This window comes from Phoca vitulina, unplaced genomic scaffold, assembly GCF_004348235.1.
Source record: "Phoca vitulina isolate PV1807 unplaced genomic scaffold, GSC_HSeal_1.0 scaffold1, whole genome shotgun sequence".
Classification (NCBI taxonomy): domain Eukaryota; kingdom Metazoa; phylum Chordata; class Mammalia; order Carnivora; family Phocidae; genus Phoca; species Phoca vitulina.
In genome coordinates this window covers 111,377,599-111,397,300 of record NW_022589704.1, presented here as the reverse complement: position 1 = coordinate 111,397,300, position 19,702 = coordinate 111,377,599, and the positions used below count along the sequence as shown (strand labels likewise).

Genomic DNA, 19,702 nt, shown 5'->3' with positions numbered 1-19,702 from the left:
ACTCTGAAGAGTTTTAATCAGGAAAGGATGTTGTATTTTGTCAAATGCTTTTTTTGCATCAATTTAGAGGACCATATGGTCCTTCTCCCTTCTCTTATTAATGTGTTCTATCACATTGATTGATTTGCGAATGTTGAACCACCCTTGCATCCCGGGGATAAATCCCACTTGGTCGTGGTGGATGATCCTTTTAATGTATTGTTGGATCCTATTAGCTAGGATTTTGTTGAGGATTTTGGAATCCATATTCATCAGGGATATCGGTCTGAAATTCTCCTTTTTGATGGGGTCTTTGCCTGGTTTGGGGATTAAGGTAATGCTGGCCTCATAGAATGAGTTTGGAAGTTTTCCTTCTGTTTCTATTTTTTGAAACAGCTTCAGTAGAATAGGTATTATTTCTTCTTTGAATGTTTGGTAGAATTCCCCAGGGAATCCGTCAGGCCCTGGACTCTTGTTTTTGGGGAGGTTTTTGATCACTGCTTCAATCTCCTTACTGGATATTGGCCTATTCAGGTTGTCAGTTTCTTCCTGTTTCAGTCTTGGCAGCTTATAGGTTTCCAGGAAGGCCTCCATTTCATCCAGATTGCTCAGTTTATTGGCATAAAGTTGTTGATTATAATTTCTCATAATTATTTCTATTTCCTTGGTGTTAGCCGTGATCTCTCCCCTTTCATTCATAATTTTATTAATTTGGGTCCTTTCTCTTTTCTTTTGGATAAGTCTGGCTAGTGGTTTATCGATCTTATTAATTCTTTCAAAGAACCAACTTCTAGTTTTGTTGATCTGATCTACTGTGTTTCTGGTTTCTAATTCATTGATCTGTGCTCTAATTTTAATTATTTCTCTTCTAATGTGTGGCTTAGTCATCATTTGTTGCTTTTTCTCTACTTCTTTAAGGTGTAGAGTTGGTGAATTCGGGATTTTTCTATTTTTTTGAGTGAGGCTTGGCTGGCTATGTATTTCCCCCTTAGGACCGCCTTTGCAGTATCCCATAGGTTTTGGACCGATGTGTTTTCATTCTCATTGATTTCAATGAATTGTTTAAGTTCTTCTTTGATTCCTCGTTGACCCAAACATTCTTGAGCAGAGTGTTTGAATTTCTGCCGAATTTTTTCTTGTGATTGAGTTCCAGTTTTAAAGCATTGTGGTCTGAGAATATGCGGGAATTAATCTCAGTCTTTTGGTATCAGTTGAGACCTGATTTGTGACCCAGTATGTGGTCTATTCTGGAGAAAGATCCATGTGCACTGGAGAAGAATGAGTATTCTGTTGTTTTAGAGTGGAATGTTCTGTATATATCTATGAGGTCCATCTGGTCCAGTGTATCATTCAAAGCTCTTGTTTCCTTGTTGATTTTCTGCTTTAATGATCTGTCCATTGCTGAGAGTGGAGTATTGAGGTCTCCTACAATTAACGTATTGTTATCAATATGATTCTTGATTTTGGTTAACAGTTGGCTTATGTAGATGGCTGCTCCCATGTTGGGGGCATAGATATTTACAATTGTTAGATCTTCTTGTTGGATCTTCTTCTTGTTAGATCTTCTTGTTGGACCCTTTAAGAATGATATAGTGTCCTTCTGTGTCTCTAATTACAGACTTCATTTTAAAATCTAATTTGTCTGATGTAAGAATTGCTACCCCAGCTTTCTTTTGAGGTCTGCTGGCATAGAAGATGGATCTCCATCCCTTCACTTTCAGTCTGGATGTATCTTTAGGTTCAAAATGAGTCTCTTGTAGACAGCATATGGATGGGTCCTGTCTTTTTATCCAGTCTGCAACCCTGTGCCGTTTTATGGGAGCATTTAGGCCATTCACGTTGAGAGTGATTATGGAAAGATATGAATTAATTGTCATCATGTTGCCTGTGAAGACGTTGTTTTTATAGATTGTCCCTGTAAATTTCTGTTGTATATTACTCTTGGGGTCTGTCTCCTTTTGTAGAACCCCCCCCCCCCTTAATATTTCTTGCAGGGCCGGCTTAGTGGTCACATATTCTTTCAGTTTCTGCCGGTCGTGGAAGCTCTGCATCTCTCCATCCATTCTAAATGAAAGCCTTGCCGGATAAAGTATTCTTGGCTGCATGTTCTTCTCATTTAGTACCCTGAATATGTCTTGCCAGGCCTTTCTGGCTTTCTAGGTCTCTGTGGATAGGTCTGATGTTATTCTGATGTTCCTCGCTCTGTACGTAAGAAATCTCTTCCCCTTAACTCCCCTTAAGATGGTTTCCTTGGTTCTAAGATTTGCAGGTTTTACTATTACATGCCAGGGTGTTGGCCTGTTTTCCTTGATCTTAGGAGGGGTCCTCTCTGCCTCTAGGACGTGAATGTTTGTTTCATTCCCCAGATTAGGGAAGTTCTCAGCTACAATTTGCTCAAATACATCTTCTAGTCCTCTCTCTCCACCCCCTCTGGGATTCCAATTATTCTGACACTGGAACGCTTCATGGTATCACTTATTTCTCTGATTCTATTTTCATGGATTCTGAGTTGTTTTTCCCTGGCCTCTTCTTTTCCCTTTTTATCTATTATATTTTCTTCCAGGTCGCTTATTCGTTCTTCTGCCTCACTTACCCTTGCTGTTAGATTATCTAGATTGGATTGGATCTCACTGATAGCATTGTTAAGTTCTGCCAATTCAGCTTTCATTTCTGCCCTTAGAGACTCTATGTTGCCATTAATTGATTTCTCCATTCTAGCTATTGTCTTCACAATTGCTAGCCTGAATTCCATCTCCGACATCTTGGTTATATCTGCATCCATTTGTAAATCTGCTGCATAAGTCATAATCTCTGAGTCTTTTCTATTTTGGGGGTTCCTCCTAGTCATTCTGTTGATGGGTGGTTGAGGGAATGTATAGAGTCCAAATTATTGACCAGAACCCAAGCAAGATGCACCTGTTTTCTAGGGACCTTAGGGTTGCTGGCCTCTTGTTTTCCCAGCCTGTCTTCTGGGGGAGGGGCCTTCCACGCTGTTACTCAGGCAACCCTGCTTGGGCGGAGTTGCCCTGCCCCCCTATGGGCTCAGTGGGAATCAGTTTTTGGGGCTTTTGTTCTCTGGCAGTTTTCCCTGGCATCTTTCCACATCTCTTCCATGAGTCAGAGCAGAAGAGACCGTTTCCGACCCTCTGCCTCAGAGCAGAGAGACTGCAGTCTGTTCTTCAGTGAGCTCTCCAGGCCACACTGTCTCCGTTTCTGTCCGTGCTGCTATAAACCGAGGCATCCTGGGTTGTGCGCCCCTCCGCAGTGCCCCAGTCCTGCCTCCAGGTCAGGCACATCTCTGCCCTATGTGCTTCTAAAACCGCCATCCGCTCCCAGTTCGCCCCCTTGACCCCGCCACTCCAGGTTTCTGCCCCGGGGGCTGCCCTAAAGTCCTTTCCCTGCCACTACCGGTCTGTGAGTCTGTGCCCTGTCCCCAGTGCGCAAGGCTGTCACTCACCGGCAGTGCAGCATCCCCACGGCCAGGCACCCTCCCACTGCCGTTTATCCTCCAATATCTGCCCACGGAATCACGGCTCCCTGCTTCCTACCTCGAAACCAACCGCCTTCGATATTCTGTTTGTAGAGATCCAGATCTTCTTACATCTTAGGCTGGTTTCGTGGGTGCTCAGAGTGGTCTGGTAGATATCCAGCTCAATTTCGGCGACCAGTTGGAATAGGGTCCCCCACTCCTCCGTCATTTTTTCCTCCCCCCTTGAATTTCTTTTTATAATTTTTTTTAGTGGTTGTCTAGGTATTACATTGTATATATACTACTTACCAAGGTTGACTGGTATGGACATTTTACCAGTTCAAATAATGTTTATAATATAATTATCTCAAATATTTCCTCTAAATATATTGAGAATCACATCAGGTAATGTTATAATTTTTGTTCCAAACATCAAAACATAACTTAGAATTCTCAAGAGGAGAAGGAATGTCTGTTATATTTATCCATATTTTTACCCTTTACATTGTTCTTTTTCTTTCCTGATGTTTGTTGCAAGATTCTTACTTTTATTATCTGTTTCAATACACTCTTTAGCTATTTTTTAATTGAAGTATAGCTGATATACAATGTTATATTAGTTTCAGGTGGACAACATAGTGATTTGACAATTATATACATTATGAAATTCTCACCACAATAAGTGTAGTTACCATCCGTCACCATAAAAATTGTTACAATATTATTGATTATATCCCCTATATTGTACTTTTTATCCTCGGGATTTATTTATTTTATAGCTGGAAGTTTATACCTCTTAATCCCCTTCACCTATTTTACCCATCCCGCTACCCTTTTCTTTGGCAACTACCAGTTCTCTATATTTATGAGTCTGTTACTAGTTTTTGTTTGTTTGTTCATTTGTTTTGTTTCTTAAATTCCACAAATATATGTGATATTATATGACATTTGTCTTTCTCTGACTTATTTCACTTATTATAACACCCTCGAGGTCCATCCATGTTGTCACAAATGGCAAGATTTCGTTCTTTTTTTAAGGTTGAATAATATTCTATTGTGTATACATACCACATCTTCTTTAACATTCATCTGTGGGTGACACTTGGGCTGTCTCTATATCTTGGCTAATGTAAATAATACTGCAATAAACACAGGAGTACATATATCTTTTCAAATTAGTGTTTTCATTTTCTTCAGGTAAATACTCAGAAGTGGAATTACTGGATCAAATGGTAGTTCTGTTTTTAATTTTTTTTTCTCGTTCAGTAAACATTGTCTTTTTTTATTATGTTCAATTAGCCAACATATAGTACATCATTAGTTTTTGATGTAGTGTTCAGTGATTCATTAGTTGCATATAACACCCAATGCTCATGACAACACGTGCTCTCCTTAATACCCATCACCTGGTTACCCTATCCCTCTGCCCCCCTCCCTTCTGTAACCCTCAGTTTGTTTTCCAGGGTCAGAAATGGACCCTCAATTCTTGGTCAACTAATCTTCGACAAAGCAGGAAACAATATTCAATGGAAAAAAGACAGTCTCTTCAATAAATGGTGCTGGGAAAATTGGACAGCCACATGCGAAAGAATGAAACTGAACCTTTCTCTGACACCATACACAAAGATAAACTCAAAATGGATGAAAAACCTAAATGTGAGACAGGAATCCATCAAAATCCTAGAGGAGAACACAGGCAGTAACCTCTCTGACATCGGCCACAGCAACTTCTTGCAAAACACGTCTCTGAAGGCAAGGGAAATAAAAGCAAAAATGAACTATTGGGACTTCATCAAGATAAAAAGCTTCTGCACAGCAAAGGAAACAGTCAACAAAACTAAAAGGCAGCCTACAGAATGGGAGAATATATTTGCAAATGACATAACAGATAAAGGGCTGGTATCCAAGATCTATAAAGAACTTATCAAACTCAACACCCAAAAAACAAAAAATCCAGTCAAGAAATGGGCAGAAGACATGAACAGACACTTTTCCAAAGAAGACATACAAATGGCCAACAGACACATGAAAAAATGCTCCACATCCCTTGGCATCAGGGAAATACAAATGAAAACCACAATGAAATACCACCTCATACCCATTAGAATGGCTAAAATTAATGAGACAGCCAACAACAAATATTGGTGTGGATGTGAAGAAAGGGGACCCCTCTTACACTGTTGGTGGGAATGCAAGTTGGTACAGCCACTTTAGAAAATAGTATGGAGGTTTCTCAAGAAGCTAAAAATAGAGCCACCCTACAACCCAGCAATCGCACTACTAGGTATTTACCCCAAAGATACAGATGTAGTGAAAAGAAGGACCATATGCACCCCAATGTTCATAGCAGCAGTGTCCACAATAGCCAAACTGTGGAAGGAGCCGAGATGCCCTTCAACAGATGAATGGATAAAGAAGATGTGGTCCATATATACAATGGAATATTACTCAGCCATCAGAAAGGATGAATACCCACCATTTGCATTGACATGGGTGGAACTGGAGGGGATTATGCTAAGTGAAATAAGTCAAGCAGAAAGACAATTATCATATGGTTTCACTCATATGTAGAATATAAGGAATATTTTTAATTTTTTGAGGGGCCTCCATACTGTTTTCCATAGTCACTGCACCAGTTTACGTTCCCACCAGCAGTGCATCAGCGTTCCCCTTTCCCCACATCTTTACCAACACTAATTTTTTGTCTTTTTGTAATAGCCATTCTGATATGTGTGAGGTGGTATCTCATTGTGGCTTTGATTTGCATGTCCCTGATGATTAATGATGTTGAGCATCTTTTCATATGTCTGTTGGCCAACTGGATATCTTCTTTAGAAAAAAATGTCTATTCAGGTCCTCTGCCCATTTTTAAATTGGATTATTTGTTTTGTGTGTGTGTTGAATTACATGAGTTCTTTATGTATTTTGGATATTAACCCTTATCAGATATATCATTTGCAAATGTCTTCTCCCATTCAGTGGGTTTCCTTTTTGTTGTTTCCTTTGCTGTACAAAAACTCTTGAGTTTGGTGTAGTCCCAGTTGTTTATTTTTGCTTTTGCTACCCTTGCCTGAGGAGAAAGATTCAGAAAAATATTACTAAGGCCAATATCCAAGAGTTTGCTGCCCGTGTTTTGTTTTATGAGTTTTATGGTTTCAGGTCTGACATTTAGGCCTTTAAATCATTTTGAGTTTATTTATGTGTATGGTGTAAGAAACCGGTTCAGTCTCATTCTTTTGCATGTAGCTATCCAGTTTTCCCAACACCATTTATTGAAGAGACTGACTTTTCCCCACTGTATATTCTTGCCTCCTGTGTCATAGACTAATTGACCATGTAAGTGTGGGTTTATTTCTGGGCTTCCTATTCTGTTCCATTGATCTATATGTCAGTTTTCGTGCCAGTACCATACCGTTTTGATTACTATAGCTTTGTAATATATCTTGAAATCTCCAGCTTTGTTCTTCTTTCTCAATATTGCTTTGGCTTATTTGGGGTCTTTTGTGGTTCCATACAAATTTTAGGATTATTTGTTGTAGTTATATGAAAAATGATATTAGTATTCTGACAGATTACATTGAATCTGTAGATTGATTTGGGTAGTATGGATATTTTAGTAAGATTAATTCTTATTATCCATAAACATGGGATATCTTTCTACCTATTTGTGTCATCTTCAATGTCTTTCATCAGTGTCTTCTAGTTTTCAGCACACAGGTCTTTCACCTCCTTGGTTAAATTTATTAGTAGGTATCTTATTCTTTTTGATGTAATTGTAAATGGAAGTATTCTCTTATTTCTCTTTCTGCTAATTCGTTATTTGTATAGAAATGCAACAGAGTTCTGCTAATTAATTCTGTGTCCTGTGACTTTACTGAATTTATTTATTAGTTCTAATAGTTTTTTGATGGATTTTTAAAAATTTTTTATTGTTATGTTAATCCCCATACATTACATCATTAGTTTTAGATGTAGTGTTCCATGATTCATTGTTTGTGCATAACACCCAGTGCTCCATGCAGAACGTGCCCTCTTTAATACCCATCACCAGGCTAACCCATCCTCCCACCCCCCTCCCCTCTAGAACCCTCAGTTTGTTTTTCAGAGTCCATCGTCTCTCATGGTTCGTCTACCCCTCTGATTTCCCCTCCTTCATTCTTCCCCTCCTGCTATCTTCTTTTTTTCTTTCTTAACATATATTGCATTATTTGTTTCAGAGGTACAGATCTGAGATTCAACAGTCTTGCACAATTCACAGCGCTTACCAGAGCACATACCCTCCCCAGTGTCCATCACCCAGTCACCCCATCCCTCCCACCCCACCCCCCACTCCAGCAACCCTCAGTTTGTTTCCTGAGATTAAGAATTCCTCATATCAGTGAGGTCATATGATACATGTCTTTCTCTGTTTGACTTATTTCGCTCAGCATAATACCCTCCAGTTCCATCCACGTCGTTGCAAATGGCAAGATCTCATTCCTTTTGATGGCTGCATAATATTCCATTGTATATATATACCACATCTTCTTTATCCATTCATCTGTCAATGGACATTTGATGGATTTTTTATGGTTATCTATATATAGTATCATTTTGTCTGCAAATTGTGACAGTTTTACTTCTTGCTTACTAATTTGAATGCTTTTATTTCTTCTTGTCTGATTGTTGCATATTTTAACCATTTTTAAGGGTACATCTGATGGTAAAAAATTCCGTTTTCCTTTCTCTGAAATTGTCTTGATTTTTCCTTTATTCCTGAAGAATATTTTCACTGCATATAGGATTCTTCATTAACAATTGTTTTCTTTAAAAACAACACTTGAAAAATGTTGTACCTCTTCTTTCTGGCCTCCATGGTTTCTGATGATGTCATTTAAATTGCTTTTTCCTTACAAGGACGTTGTCTTTTCTATCTTACTGCTTTCTGCCTTGCTTGTGCTGGCCAATGAAATGTCTGATATTAAACAGAGAGATATTTGGAAAGCATCTTGTTCATTTGTGGATAACAAGTTTACTTTACAAGGATGCAAACTGAATAAACCTAATCTGTACTGCCCAATACTACAAAGAGAATTACAGATTTATACTAGAAATTTCCCCAAATAAAAATTTTAAGATTCTTCAAAATAAAAATGAAAAATCAGAGAATGAGTTTAATGCTGTGCATGTTTATAGTGAAATGCTGAAGTAGGACCTGAAAACATGTCATTCCAGACAGGTAAGACTATATTACCACCACAGCCCTCTCAGTCCTGTCTACTTATTAATAAAAACAGCAGTGTTGGCTACCATATATTGATGCAGTATATATGTGACAGGCATTATGCTAAGTGCTATATGTATACTCTCTCATTTAATTCTGATAACTTTTCTGAGAGGTATTAGTATTCCCATTTTAAGGTAGAGAAATAGAGAGGGAGTTAAGGAAGGTTGCCCAAAGCCACACTGCTGCTAAGAGCCACAGCCAGGATTCAAACTCAGCTTATCTAACCCCACAGTCTGCTCCCTGACCCTCCACCCTAGGATGCATGAGGAGCACAGAACAGCCTGATCTGCCTTGCCTCTCTCTTACTTTCCTGTCTCTCTAGTACAGCGATTCTCAAACTACCCTTGCAACATAATCCCTAGAGGGCATTATAAACAGATTGCTGGCCCCACCCCCAGAACTTCTAATTCAGAAAAGTCTTGATCGGGCTTGAAAACGTGTACTTCTAGCAGGTTCCCAAGAGTATGAGTTATCCATTGCTGCATGACCGGCCTGACTTAGCTGGGTGCCTTTGGCTCAGAGTCTTTCTCAAGGCTGTAGTCAGTGTTTTGGCAATGGCAGCACTCATCTCAAGGCTGGATTGCAGGACTTGCTTCCACGCTTGCTCTGTGACAGGTCACAGATCCCTGCTGGCTGTTGGCTAGAGACATCGGTTTCCTGCCACATGAGCCTCTCCATAACACTCTTCACAGTATGTCATTTGGCTTCCTGCAAAGCAAGGGGAATCCATGAGAGGCCCCCCCAAAATGAAGCCACAGCCTTTCTATAACATAATCTCAGAAGTGGCATCCCATCCCTTCTGCCATATTCTGTTCATTAGAAGTGAGTCACTAAGTCCAGCCCACTCTCAAGAAGAGAGGCTCAGACAAGGGCCTGCACCAACAAGGTGAGGTCTTTGGGGATCATCTTAGAGGCTGCTCACCATACTGGGTGCTGCTGCTTGTCTGGGGCCACACTTTGCAAACTGCCGCTCTAATTAATGGCCTCAGAACAAGACCATTTTTCCTGAGAGCAAAGCTCTTTGGTAAGTAAATGGATACATGACTCTAGCAGGCTGCCAAGGTAGGAAAAGGGGTGGGAGGGGAGTTAACTCTTTTCTATTGAGCATACAGAAAAAACCAAGGTAAATTTCACACTTAGAACACTCAGTCTCCAGCCAGCATTCTCTCTAACGGTCCAGAACCAAGCTATGAAAGTGCTAATGTTCTAAAGTTACGATGAAAGAAAAGTTGAGGATAAAGCTGTCCTGGTGGCATGAAGAGACCCCAGCCAACAACTCAGGTACAGGCTGATAGAAGGCTAGGGAGTGGTGTGATGCAAAAGTCCAAGTTGCCTTCTAACTTGAAAATAAGTGAGCTCATCTTTAGTGGCAGTAAGTTGCATTCTTGTGGAAGTGCCAGTATCAGTTTGCTTGCCTTCCTTACAGAAGGCTTAATGTCATTTACTTGCTGAACGGCATTAGGAGGACCCACCTTATTTATCTAATGTAAGTAGTGCATAAAAGTAAGTGTAAAGGGCATAAAAGGGAGCCTTGCATACAGATGTACTCAATTAACATCCATTCCTTTTGGGGGGACTTTGAGAGTTATAAAAGAGTCTGAGGTATTGTCCTTGCTTATTATGGAGTCATTCTATCTACCTATGAAACAACAGGAATTTATACAATGTAGAATAGTGAATGGACATGGGGTTTAGAATCACAATATAATGACACACAGAGCTGTGTGAACTCAGGCAATCGCTGAACCTTTCCAAAACTCTATCTGTAGGATAATACCAGCTGTTTCTAACCCACAGTGGAGTTGGGGAGAGAAAACTAAATGAAAACACTTTTTAAACTTAGAGCAATATTTGGGAGCTGAAAAACCAAAATGAACAGTGATTTTTAAACCTTGGGTGCATATTAGAATCACCTGGAGAACTTTGAGAAGTCCGAGTTCCCAGGCTGTACCCCAAAACCGTAAGAAACAATTATGCTTCCCCATCCTCCTCCTCTACGTTCTTCTCTCTCCCCATGGGAGTGTGTGCATACATACATATATATACATATGTATATGTATACATTATTTAAGGCAGACTCTTAAAATAGTTAAAAGAAATTTCACCTTTGTTTCCACCATTATTTTATATTATTTATACACAAAGTATTGGGGATGACAGTCCAAAGAAGTGTTGTGAAAGAGGTGTCCTCCAGGGTGGGGTGGGGGCAGGGGTCATGGGACTTGAAGAACACCTGTGAACAAAAGAGCTTCATTTCCCTGCCTGTGGGTTGATTAGAACAGAAAGGATGGCCATGTCAACACAAATCTGAAGTATTCTGTTAGGAGGGACAGATTTTATTTTGAATTCAGTTACGGTGTCTGAGTGGATAACTAAACTGAGACAAAGTGAGGGTAGCACAGGTAAGGTGCAGCTGTGTGTACATTGAGTTAATGTCTGTGCCAAGAAAGAAGTAAGAAGTGCCTGAGTGTGTTTGTGTTCAAATTCTGTTCTCAGGGGATATTGTTTAAACAGGAGCTTTTGCCCCAACTATTGACCTTTAAAAAGTTTCTAATGAGCATGCCAAGTTCAGTGATTACTTTCAAGACTTTGTTTGATCAAAGTAGAAGACTTGATTTTTTGAAATAGTCTTGAAAGTGTAGATTTTAACAGAAACAAGATTTGTTTTATTCCTGATCTTCACATTTTCAAAATTACTGTGAACAGAGTATTTCACTGGAATCTGTATTTTGGGGATTAACCAAAAGATGGGGTAATACCCAAAAAAAAACTGAGCAGAAAAAGGACACTGTGCCCAGTTGATATGTTCTCCTCTCTGCTCTCCAGAACCACATGCGGTGGGAAGAACAAGGCATGAAGCCCAGTTGCTCCCACAGTCAAAAAGCTTTTCACATAGAGCTATTCTCTACCACTGAGAGGGTGGCATGGACCCTCCCCTCCGTCTCTGCAGAGGATGTCCCCAGGGAGACTCCTTCACAACCCAGGAGCATCATTCCTCGGCACCCACGCATCAGTTTAGATGACCTGTGGCTGGAGAAGACGCAGAGAAGGAGATTGAAGAAGCAGGTCCAGGTTGAAAGGAAGATGCACAAGGGAATAGCACATAAAGATGGAATCCAAGTAAGCTCTTCACATGCCATGTGTCATCAGACTTGGCCTGCTATCCCCTTTTCCTCTGCAGCTGCTTGCATTTCCTGAGCTCTCCCCTGACTCTGTCCTATGCTATAGCTTGTTACCCTTGGGCCCTCTGGATACAGCACCATGATGCCCCTCTCCAGCCCCTCCACCCCAGCACAGCCTGCAGGAGAGACTTTTCATAGTGGCATGTCCCAGAGCCAAGGGTTATGGCTCCTCTTCCCTCGCTGCAGTGTGTCTGTGCCTGTGTCCAGCCCTTTGCAAGGTATTGGAGCAGAACTGAAGAAGGCAGGGCCAGCCCTCAAGCCTTTCTGTAGTAATTACCATTTACTGAGGACCTAGTCTGTGTCAAGCACTGTGTTAGACACTGAGCAGTACTAGCTCTATTATTAATAGAGGAGCATGACATTCTGATATAATATTTTTAATTAAGTTAATTAAAATTATATTATGTCAATTAAATGTTGTCTCTAGGGACATTTTGACACCATGATTTTTGCATGAAACTGTCAGCCTATTAAAAAATGACTTAATAGTGCATACACCATACCTTTTATCCAATCCCAGACTCTGTTTCTTCTTCTTTTCCTTTATGAAATAGCAAGTTTATACACATCCCTGAGTCTCACTCATCCATGAAAGCCACCTTTTTTTTAATAAGATGAAATTCACATAACATAAAATTAACCATGTTAAAGTATACAATTCAGTGGCATTTAGTAGATTCACAAGGTTTTGCAAGCATCACCTCTATGTAGTTCCAAGACATTTTCATCATCTCAAAAGGAAACCTCATACCCATTAAGCACTCACTACCCATTTCACTTCCCCAGACCTGGCAAACACTAATCTACTTTCTGTCCCTCTGGATTTACCTACTCAGATATTTCATATAAGTGGAATCATATAATATATGACCTTTTGGGTCTGGCTTCTTTCACTTAGCATAATCTTTTTGAAATTCATCTATGTTATAGCATATATCAGTACTTCATTCCTTTTTAGGACTGAATAATATTCCATTGTATGGATATATTTGTTTGATTTCATTTATCCATTCATCCATTGATAGACATTTGGGTTGTCTCCACCTTTTGGCTATTGTAAATAGTGCTGTCAGGAACACTTGTGTACAAACTTTTGTTTGAATACATGTTTTCTATTCTTTTGGGTATACACCTACAAGTGGAATTGCTGGGACATACGGCAATTCTATGATTAGCTTTTTGAGGAATTGCCAAGCTGTTTTCTATACTGTTCACACCATTTAAATTTTTACCAGCAATGTATGAGGGTTGCAAGTTCTCCACATCTTCACCAATAGTTGTTTTCTGTCTTGTATTGTTTTGTTTAAATTATACCACCTAGTGGACCTGAATGGTACCTCATTGTGGTTTGATTTGCATTTTCCTAATGACTAATGTTGAACATATCTTCACATACTTGTTGGACATTTGTATATCTTCTTTGGAAAAATGTCTATTCAAGTTGTTTGCCCATTTTGTAGTTGGGTTGTCTTTTTGTTGTTGAGTTGTAAGGATTTTTTATATATGTGGATACTAGCCCCTTATTGGATTAATGATTTGCAGATATTTCCCCCCATCTGTAGGTTGTCTTTCACTTTCTTGATAGTGTCTACTGATGCACAAAAGTACTTAATTTGATATAACCCAATTTGCCTATTTTTTCTTTTGTTCTTGTGAATTTAATGTCATGTCTAAGAATCCATTACCAAATCCAAGGTTATGAACATTTACTTCTATGCTTTCCTCTAAGAGTTTTTATAACTCTTGCTCTTACATTTGAGTTTTTTATTTATTTTGAAACTTTTTTGTGTGTTTTGTGGGAGGTTGAGGTCCAACTTCAATTTTTTCTATGAGAATATCTTGTTGTATCAGCAACATTCATTTGTTGAAGAAACTATCCTTTCCCTCACTGAATGGTCTTGGCATGCTTGTAAAAAAAAAAATCAAATGACCTTAGATATATAGATTTATTTCTGGGGTCTCAATTCTGTTCCATTGGTCTGTATATCTATGCTTATGCCAGTACCACATTATTTTAGTTACTGTAGTTTTGTATTAAGTTTGGAAGTTGGGATGTATGAGTTCTCTTTGCTACTTATATATATAGTATGGAAGGCTGTTGGGATTTTGTTAAGATTACACTCACTAAATCCAGGGGCACCTGCATGGCTCAAAAGATTACACTAAATCCATAGATCACTTTGGAGAGTATTGCCATCTTAACAATATTAAATTTGAATCCATGAACACAGGTTTTTGTTCTGTTTTTTAGGAGTTCTTTAACTGCTTTTAGCAATTTTTTATAGTTTTCAATGTAGAAGTCTTGCACCTCATTGGTTAAAATATTTCCTAAGTATTTTTTTCAAATTTTTAACTGACATATAGCTGACATACAATATTAGTTTCAGATGGACAACATAGTGATTTGAGAGTTATATATATTATAAAATGCTCACCACAATGAGTGTAGTCACCATCTGTCATCGTACAAGATTAGTGCAATATTATTGACGGTATCCCCTGTGCTGTACTTTTCATCCCCATTTCTTATTTATTTTATACCTGGATGTCTGTAGCTCTTGATCTCCTTCACTTATTTTGCCCACCAGTCCCCCTCCCCTCTGGCAACCACCAGTTTGTTCTCTGTTTCTGCTTTTTGTTTGTCTGTGTTTGTTCATTTCTTTTGATTTTTAGATTTCACATATAAGTGAAATAGTATGGATTTTTTTCAATTTCAGTCTTTTTTGTGGCTGAGTAATGTTCTATTGTGTATATATATATGTATATATATCACATCTTTATACATTCATCTATTGATAGACACTTAGGTTGCTTCCATATCTTGGCTATTGTAAATAATACTACAGTAAACTAAGGGGTGCATATATCTTTGATTTAGTGTTTTTGTTTTCTTCGGGTAATACCTGGTAGTGGAATTACTAGATTGTATGGTATTTCTATTTTTAGTTTTTTGAGGATTCTCCATACTGTCTTCTATGGTGCTTGCATCAACTTACATTCCCACTAACAGAGCACAAGTGTTGCCTTTTTTCTACATCCTAGCCAATACTTTTTATTTGTTGTCTTTTTGATAGTAACCATTCTGACAGGTGACAGATACCTCACTGTGACAGATACCTCACTGTGGTTTTGATTTGCATTTCCCTGACAATTAGTGATGTTGAGAATCTTTTCACATGTCTGTTGGCCATCTGTGTGTCTTCTTTGGAAAAATGTATATTTGGGTCCTCTGCCTAGGGTATATATTTGGAAATATATATATCTCATATCTTTATACATTCATCTATTGATAGACACTTAGGTTGCTTCCATATCATGGCTATTGTAAATAATACTACAATTTATTTTATGAGGTCCTTCATAAAATAAATTGGAAAGTATTCTCTCCTCATCTACATTCTTTTTTTTTTTAAAGACTTTTTTTTAATTTATTTATTTGAGACAGAGAGATACAGAGAGAGAGAGAGCATAAGCAGGGGGAGGTGCAGAGGGAGAGAGAGAAGCAGGCTCTCTGCTGAGCAGGGAGCCCGATGTGGGACTTGATCCCAGGGCGCTGGGATCATGACCTGAGCCGAAGGCAGAGGCTTAACCATCTGAGCCACCCAGGCGCCCTATATTCTTGAAAAGATTGATAAAATTGGTTTTCTTTGATCTGAAGTCTACCTTGATATTAATATATGCACTTCCTTTTTTGATTTATGTTTACATATACTTTTTACTTTCAAACTGTCATTAATTTGAAGTGAATTTCTTGTAAGAAACAATGTTGGATGTTTTTTTATCCATTATGCTTATCTCTTTTAATTGGTGTATTTTGACCATTGACATTTGAAATAATTACTGTGTGAGGGCTTCAGTCTGTCATTTTATTACTAGTTTCCTGATTCTTTCTCCTGTTTTCCAGTACTCTTTTCTTACTTTTCTGTCAGTTACATGAACATTTTTTAGTATTCCATCATAATTTACTTGTAGTATTTTTTTTAAAGATTTTATTTATTTATTTGTCAGAGAGACAGAACACAAGCAGGGGGAGAGGCAGGCAGAGGGAGAAGCAGGCTCCCCGCCGAGCAAGGAGCCCGATGTGGGACTCGGTCCCAGGACCCTGGGATCATGACCTGAGCTGAAGGCAGTCGCTTAACCGACTGAGCCACCCAGGCATCCCGTATTTGTAGTATTTTTTTAAAGATTTATTTATTTATTTTAGAGAGAGAGAGAGAACTTGTATGTGAGAGTTGGGAGAGGGGCCAAGGGAGACAATCTCAAGCAGGCTCCCCGCTGAGTGCGGAGCCTAACATGGGGCTTGATCTCACCAGTCATGAGATCATGACCTGTGCCAAACCAAGAGTCAGACGCTTAACCAACTGAGCCACCCAGGTGCCTCTCTGATATTTTTGAATATATGGTTCTGTATGGTTTTCTCAGTGGTTGCTAAAAGTATCATTGTATACATACATAACTAATCATTGTGTACTGTTATCAACATTTTATCACTTCCAATGAATCTTACTTCCACTGAGGTTCATTTACCCTCCCACTTATAAAATATAATTGTCTAAAGTGTTTTCTCTATATACATTGAGCACCATATCAAAGGTTTTTATATTTTGTTTTAGTCATCAAAAATGATTTGACATTCACGAGAAGTAGGATAGTCTATTATATTTATCCTAATTTTTACCCATGCCATTGTTCTTTCTTTATGAAAGTCCAGACTTTTTTTGTCATCGTTTCCTTTCTCTTTAGAGAACTTCCTTTAGCTACCCTTTAAGGGTAAATTTGCCAACAATAAATCTTTTACTTTTCCTTCAACTAAAAATGTCTTTATTTTCCTTCATCCTGAAGGGAAAAAAAATATAGATTTGGCAGTTGACAGTTCTTTTCTTTCAGTACTGTGTTGGGCCACTTCCTTCTGGCCTACATGGCTTCAGATGACAAACCCATTGTCTTTAGAATTGGTGTAACCATATAAGTAATGCCTCTTTTCTCTCTGGTTGCTTTCAGGTTGTTGTTGTTGTTGTTGTTGTTGTTGTTGTTTTATTCTTCACTTTTCAGAGGCTTAACTATGATGTGTCTTAGAAATCATTTCTTTGGGTTTACCCTATTTGGGGTCCACTCAGTGTCTTAGTTAGCTTGGGCTGCTATAACATAATACCACAGACTAGGCTGCTTAAAGAACAAACATTTATTACTCACAGTTCTGGAGGCCAGAGGTCCAAGATCAAAGTGCTGGATGATTCAGGGTCTAATGGGAGTCTGCTCCCTGTTTTGAGATGGCTTCTTGCTATATCCTCACATGGCAGAAAGAAAGATCATCTCTCTTGTCTCTTTTCTTATTAGGGCACTAATCCCATTTATGAGTGCTACACCTTCTATTACCTTCAGATACCATCACACTGGGGATGAGGGCTTCAACATGAATTGAGAGGGAACGCAAACGTTCAGTTTAATAGCACTAAGTGTTTTGAATTCATAGTTTTATATCTTTCACCAAATGCACCAAATTTGGGAAGTTCAGCCATTATTTTATTAAATATTGTTTCAGTCCCATTTCTCTCTCTTCTTCCTCTAAGACTCTACTCTTTTGTTATTAGCCCACAGATCTCTGGGGTTCTGTTTATTTTGTTTCAGTCTATTTTCTCTGTTGTTCAGAATGAGCAAATTCTACTGATCTGTCTTCAGGTTCAATGACTTTATCCTCTGTCATCTCCACTCTACTACTGAGCCTATCAATTTTTTGTAACCTAGCAGGGTTTTTGTATCAGTATTGATACCTGTTTGGTTCTTTTTTTATTTGTTTCAAGAAAATGTGTAACTGACTATGCAAGTACTTTTATAATGATTGCTTTACATTGTCAGATAATCCAGAATCTGATTCATCTTAGTGTTGATATGTTGTCTTTTTTCATTCATTTTGTGATTTTCCTGTTTCTTTGTATAATGAGTGAGACTCTGCATTGTATTTTACCTTTTTTTTTTTTTTTTTTTTTTTTAGCAGTTAGTCAAAAGCTGGGCACTCACTGCTTCATTGCACCTGGGTAAAGTAGAAGTTCATCTTCCCCCTCAGGCCTGCTTACAACTTCCTGGTAAAAGTTGGCACCTCATTACTTCCAACATGTAAATCGCCTCCCTCCTGGGCCCTGCCAACACACGGAGAGAGGAAACAAAGTAGAGTGGCAGTTGGTCCTGCCTCTCTTCAGTTCCCCTGCCTCATTGTTGCCCAGTGGGTCTGGAGGTTCGTCTCTCCTATCTTTCTGACACAGGGACAGGTAGATATTAAAGTGGTGACAGGAGCAGGTAGATTTGCATGACATCTTTCAGTCTCATTCATGCCAACTGTGGTAGGCGATCACCCTGGCTGCACCCCACCGGCATCAGAGTAAGGGTGGTAAAAACTACTGGTGCCTCACCCCACCTCACATTGCCCTCTTGTCTAGTTCTTGCTGCATGAGGGTGAGGCTCAGCTCTCCACTGGACCCACTGACACTACCCTGGCAAGCAAAGTGGATCACCACTGCTTGCTTCCTCCAGGCAAGGGATGGAAGGTCAGCTCCCTGCTTGGCCTGCCAACACCACCTACTGGGGAAATTAGAGTGCCACCTGGAAAAGAATGGAAACTTCCCACTCATTTCCATAGACACCACTGAGAGTGGGGACAACTAGAGCATTACCTGCTTCTGCTAGGTGCATGTTAGGAGTATAGCTCTGTGTTCAGCACAACCAAACCACCTGAGAGGGGAATTAGAGCATGCCATCTTCTGTGAGATAGGAAAATGGGGTGAAAATTAGTTCCTTGCTGGGCCCCACCTTCATTTCATGCTCTTTGTCCCTCTTGGTCCAAACAGGCAGTGATTTTGCTGTGATAATATTCTCAAGAACCTTTTGGGTCTCCCATGTATGTCATGGGGATTCACTCCATTAACCAAGAGGCTCTTCCAAAGATCTTTCTTCTCTCTATTTTTGGCTTCTTCTGATATGGCTAAGGGGATCTGTGAGTCGCATGCTTAGTGTCTTCAAAGATCCTTTTGTATAACTGGATACTCTTTCAATCTTTCTTGAGGTATTAGCAAAAGGTGAGGTCTAGACACTCTCAGCTTTTCCTCTAGACCTAGTTTTCTGAAAGTGATGTCTTAATTTTAGTATTTTTTGCCATCTGGGTAAGCTGAGAATTTCCCAAATCATCAAGCCCCTGTTCCTTGTTTTTCAATAGTTCCTCCCTCAGTTTATCTCTTTCTCTTGCATTTTACCATAAGCAGCAAGAAGAAAACAGGCTATACTTTCAACACTTTGCTTAGAAATCTCCTCACCTAAATATCCAAGTTCATCATGCACCAGTTGTGTTTTCTACATAACTACAGGACACACTTCTGCTAAGCTTCCTACCACCAAATGACAAGGATCCTCTTTCCTCCAGTATCAAAAAAAAAAAAAAAAAAAAAAATTCCCTCATTTCCCTCTGAGCCCTCACTAGAGGAACCTTTAATGTCCATTTTCTACTAACAGTCTGTTCAAAATATCTTAGTTGTTCTCTAAAGCAATTTATGTTTTCTCTATCATGCTCTTCTCCCTCCGGAGCCCTCACTGCCAGGCATGACTTTAACACCCATGTTTCTACTAACAGTCTATTCAAGGCAATATAGATTTTTTCCTATCATGCTTCTCCACATTCTTCCAGTCTCTGCCTGTTGCTCAATTCCAAAGTCACTTCCATGTTTTTAGGTGCTTGTTACAGTCACACTCCACGTCCAGGCACCAGAATCTCTACTTGTTTCCTATTTCTGCTATAACAAATTACCACAGATCTAACTG

At 39.2% G+C, this 19,702-nt stretch overlaps 1 protein-coding gene across 3 annotated transcripts in view; it reads left to right on the top strand.

Annotated features, from left to right (window-relative positions):
- Nucleotides 1-19,702, top strand: part of ARHGEF4 (Rho guanine nucleotide exchange factor 4) — a 253,022-nt gene that overhangs the window by 119,722 nt on the left and 113,598 nt on the right. For 2 of the 3 annotated variants that reach the window (XM_032412855.1, XM_032412851.1), the window contains exon 3: nucleotides 11,541-11,834. The exons of the other annotated variant lie outside the window; for it this stretch is intronic. In XM_032412855.1, the coding sequence (XP_032268746.1) occupies nucleotides 11,541-11,834 (294 nt within the window). The remainder of the gene's footprint in view (nucleotides 1-11,540; nucleotides 11,835-19,702) is intronic. 3 annotated transcript variants of the gene reach the window in all.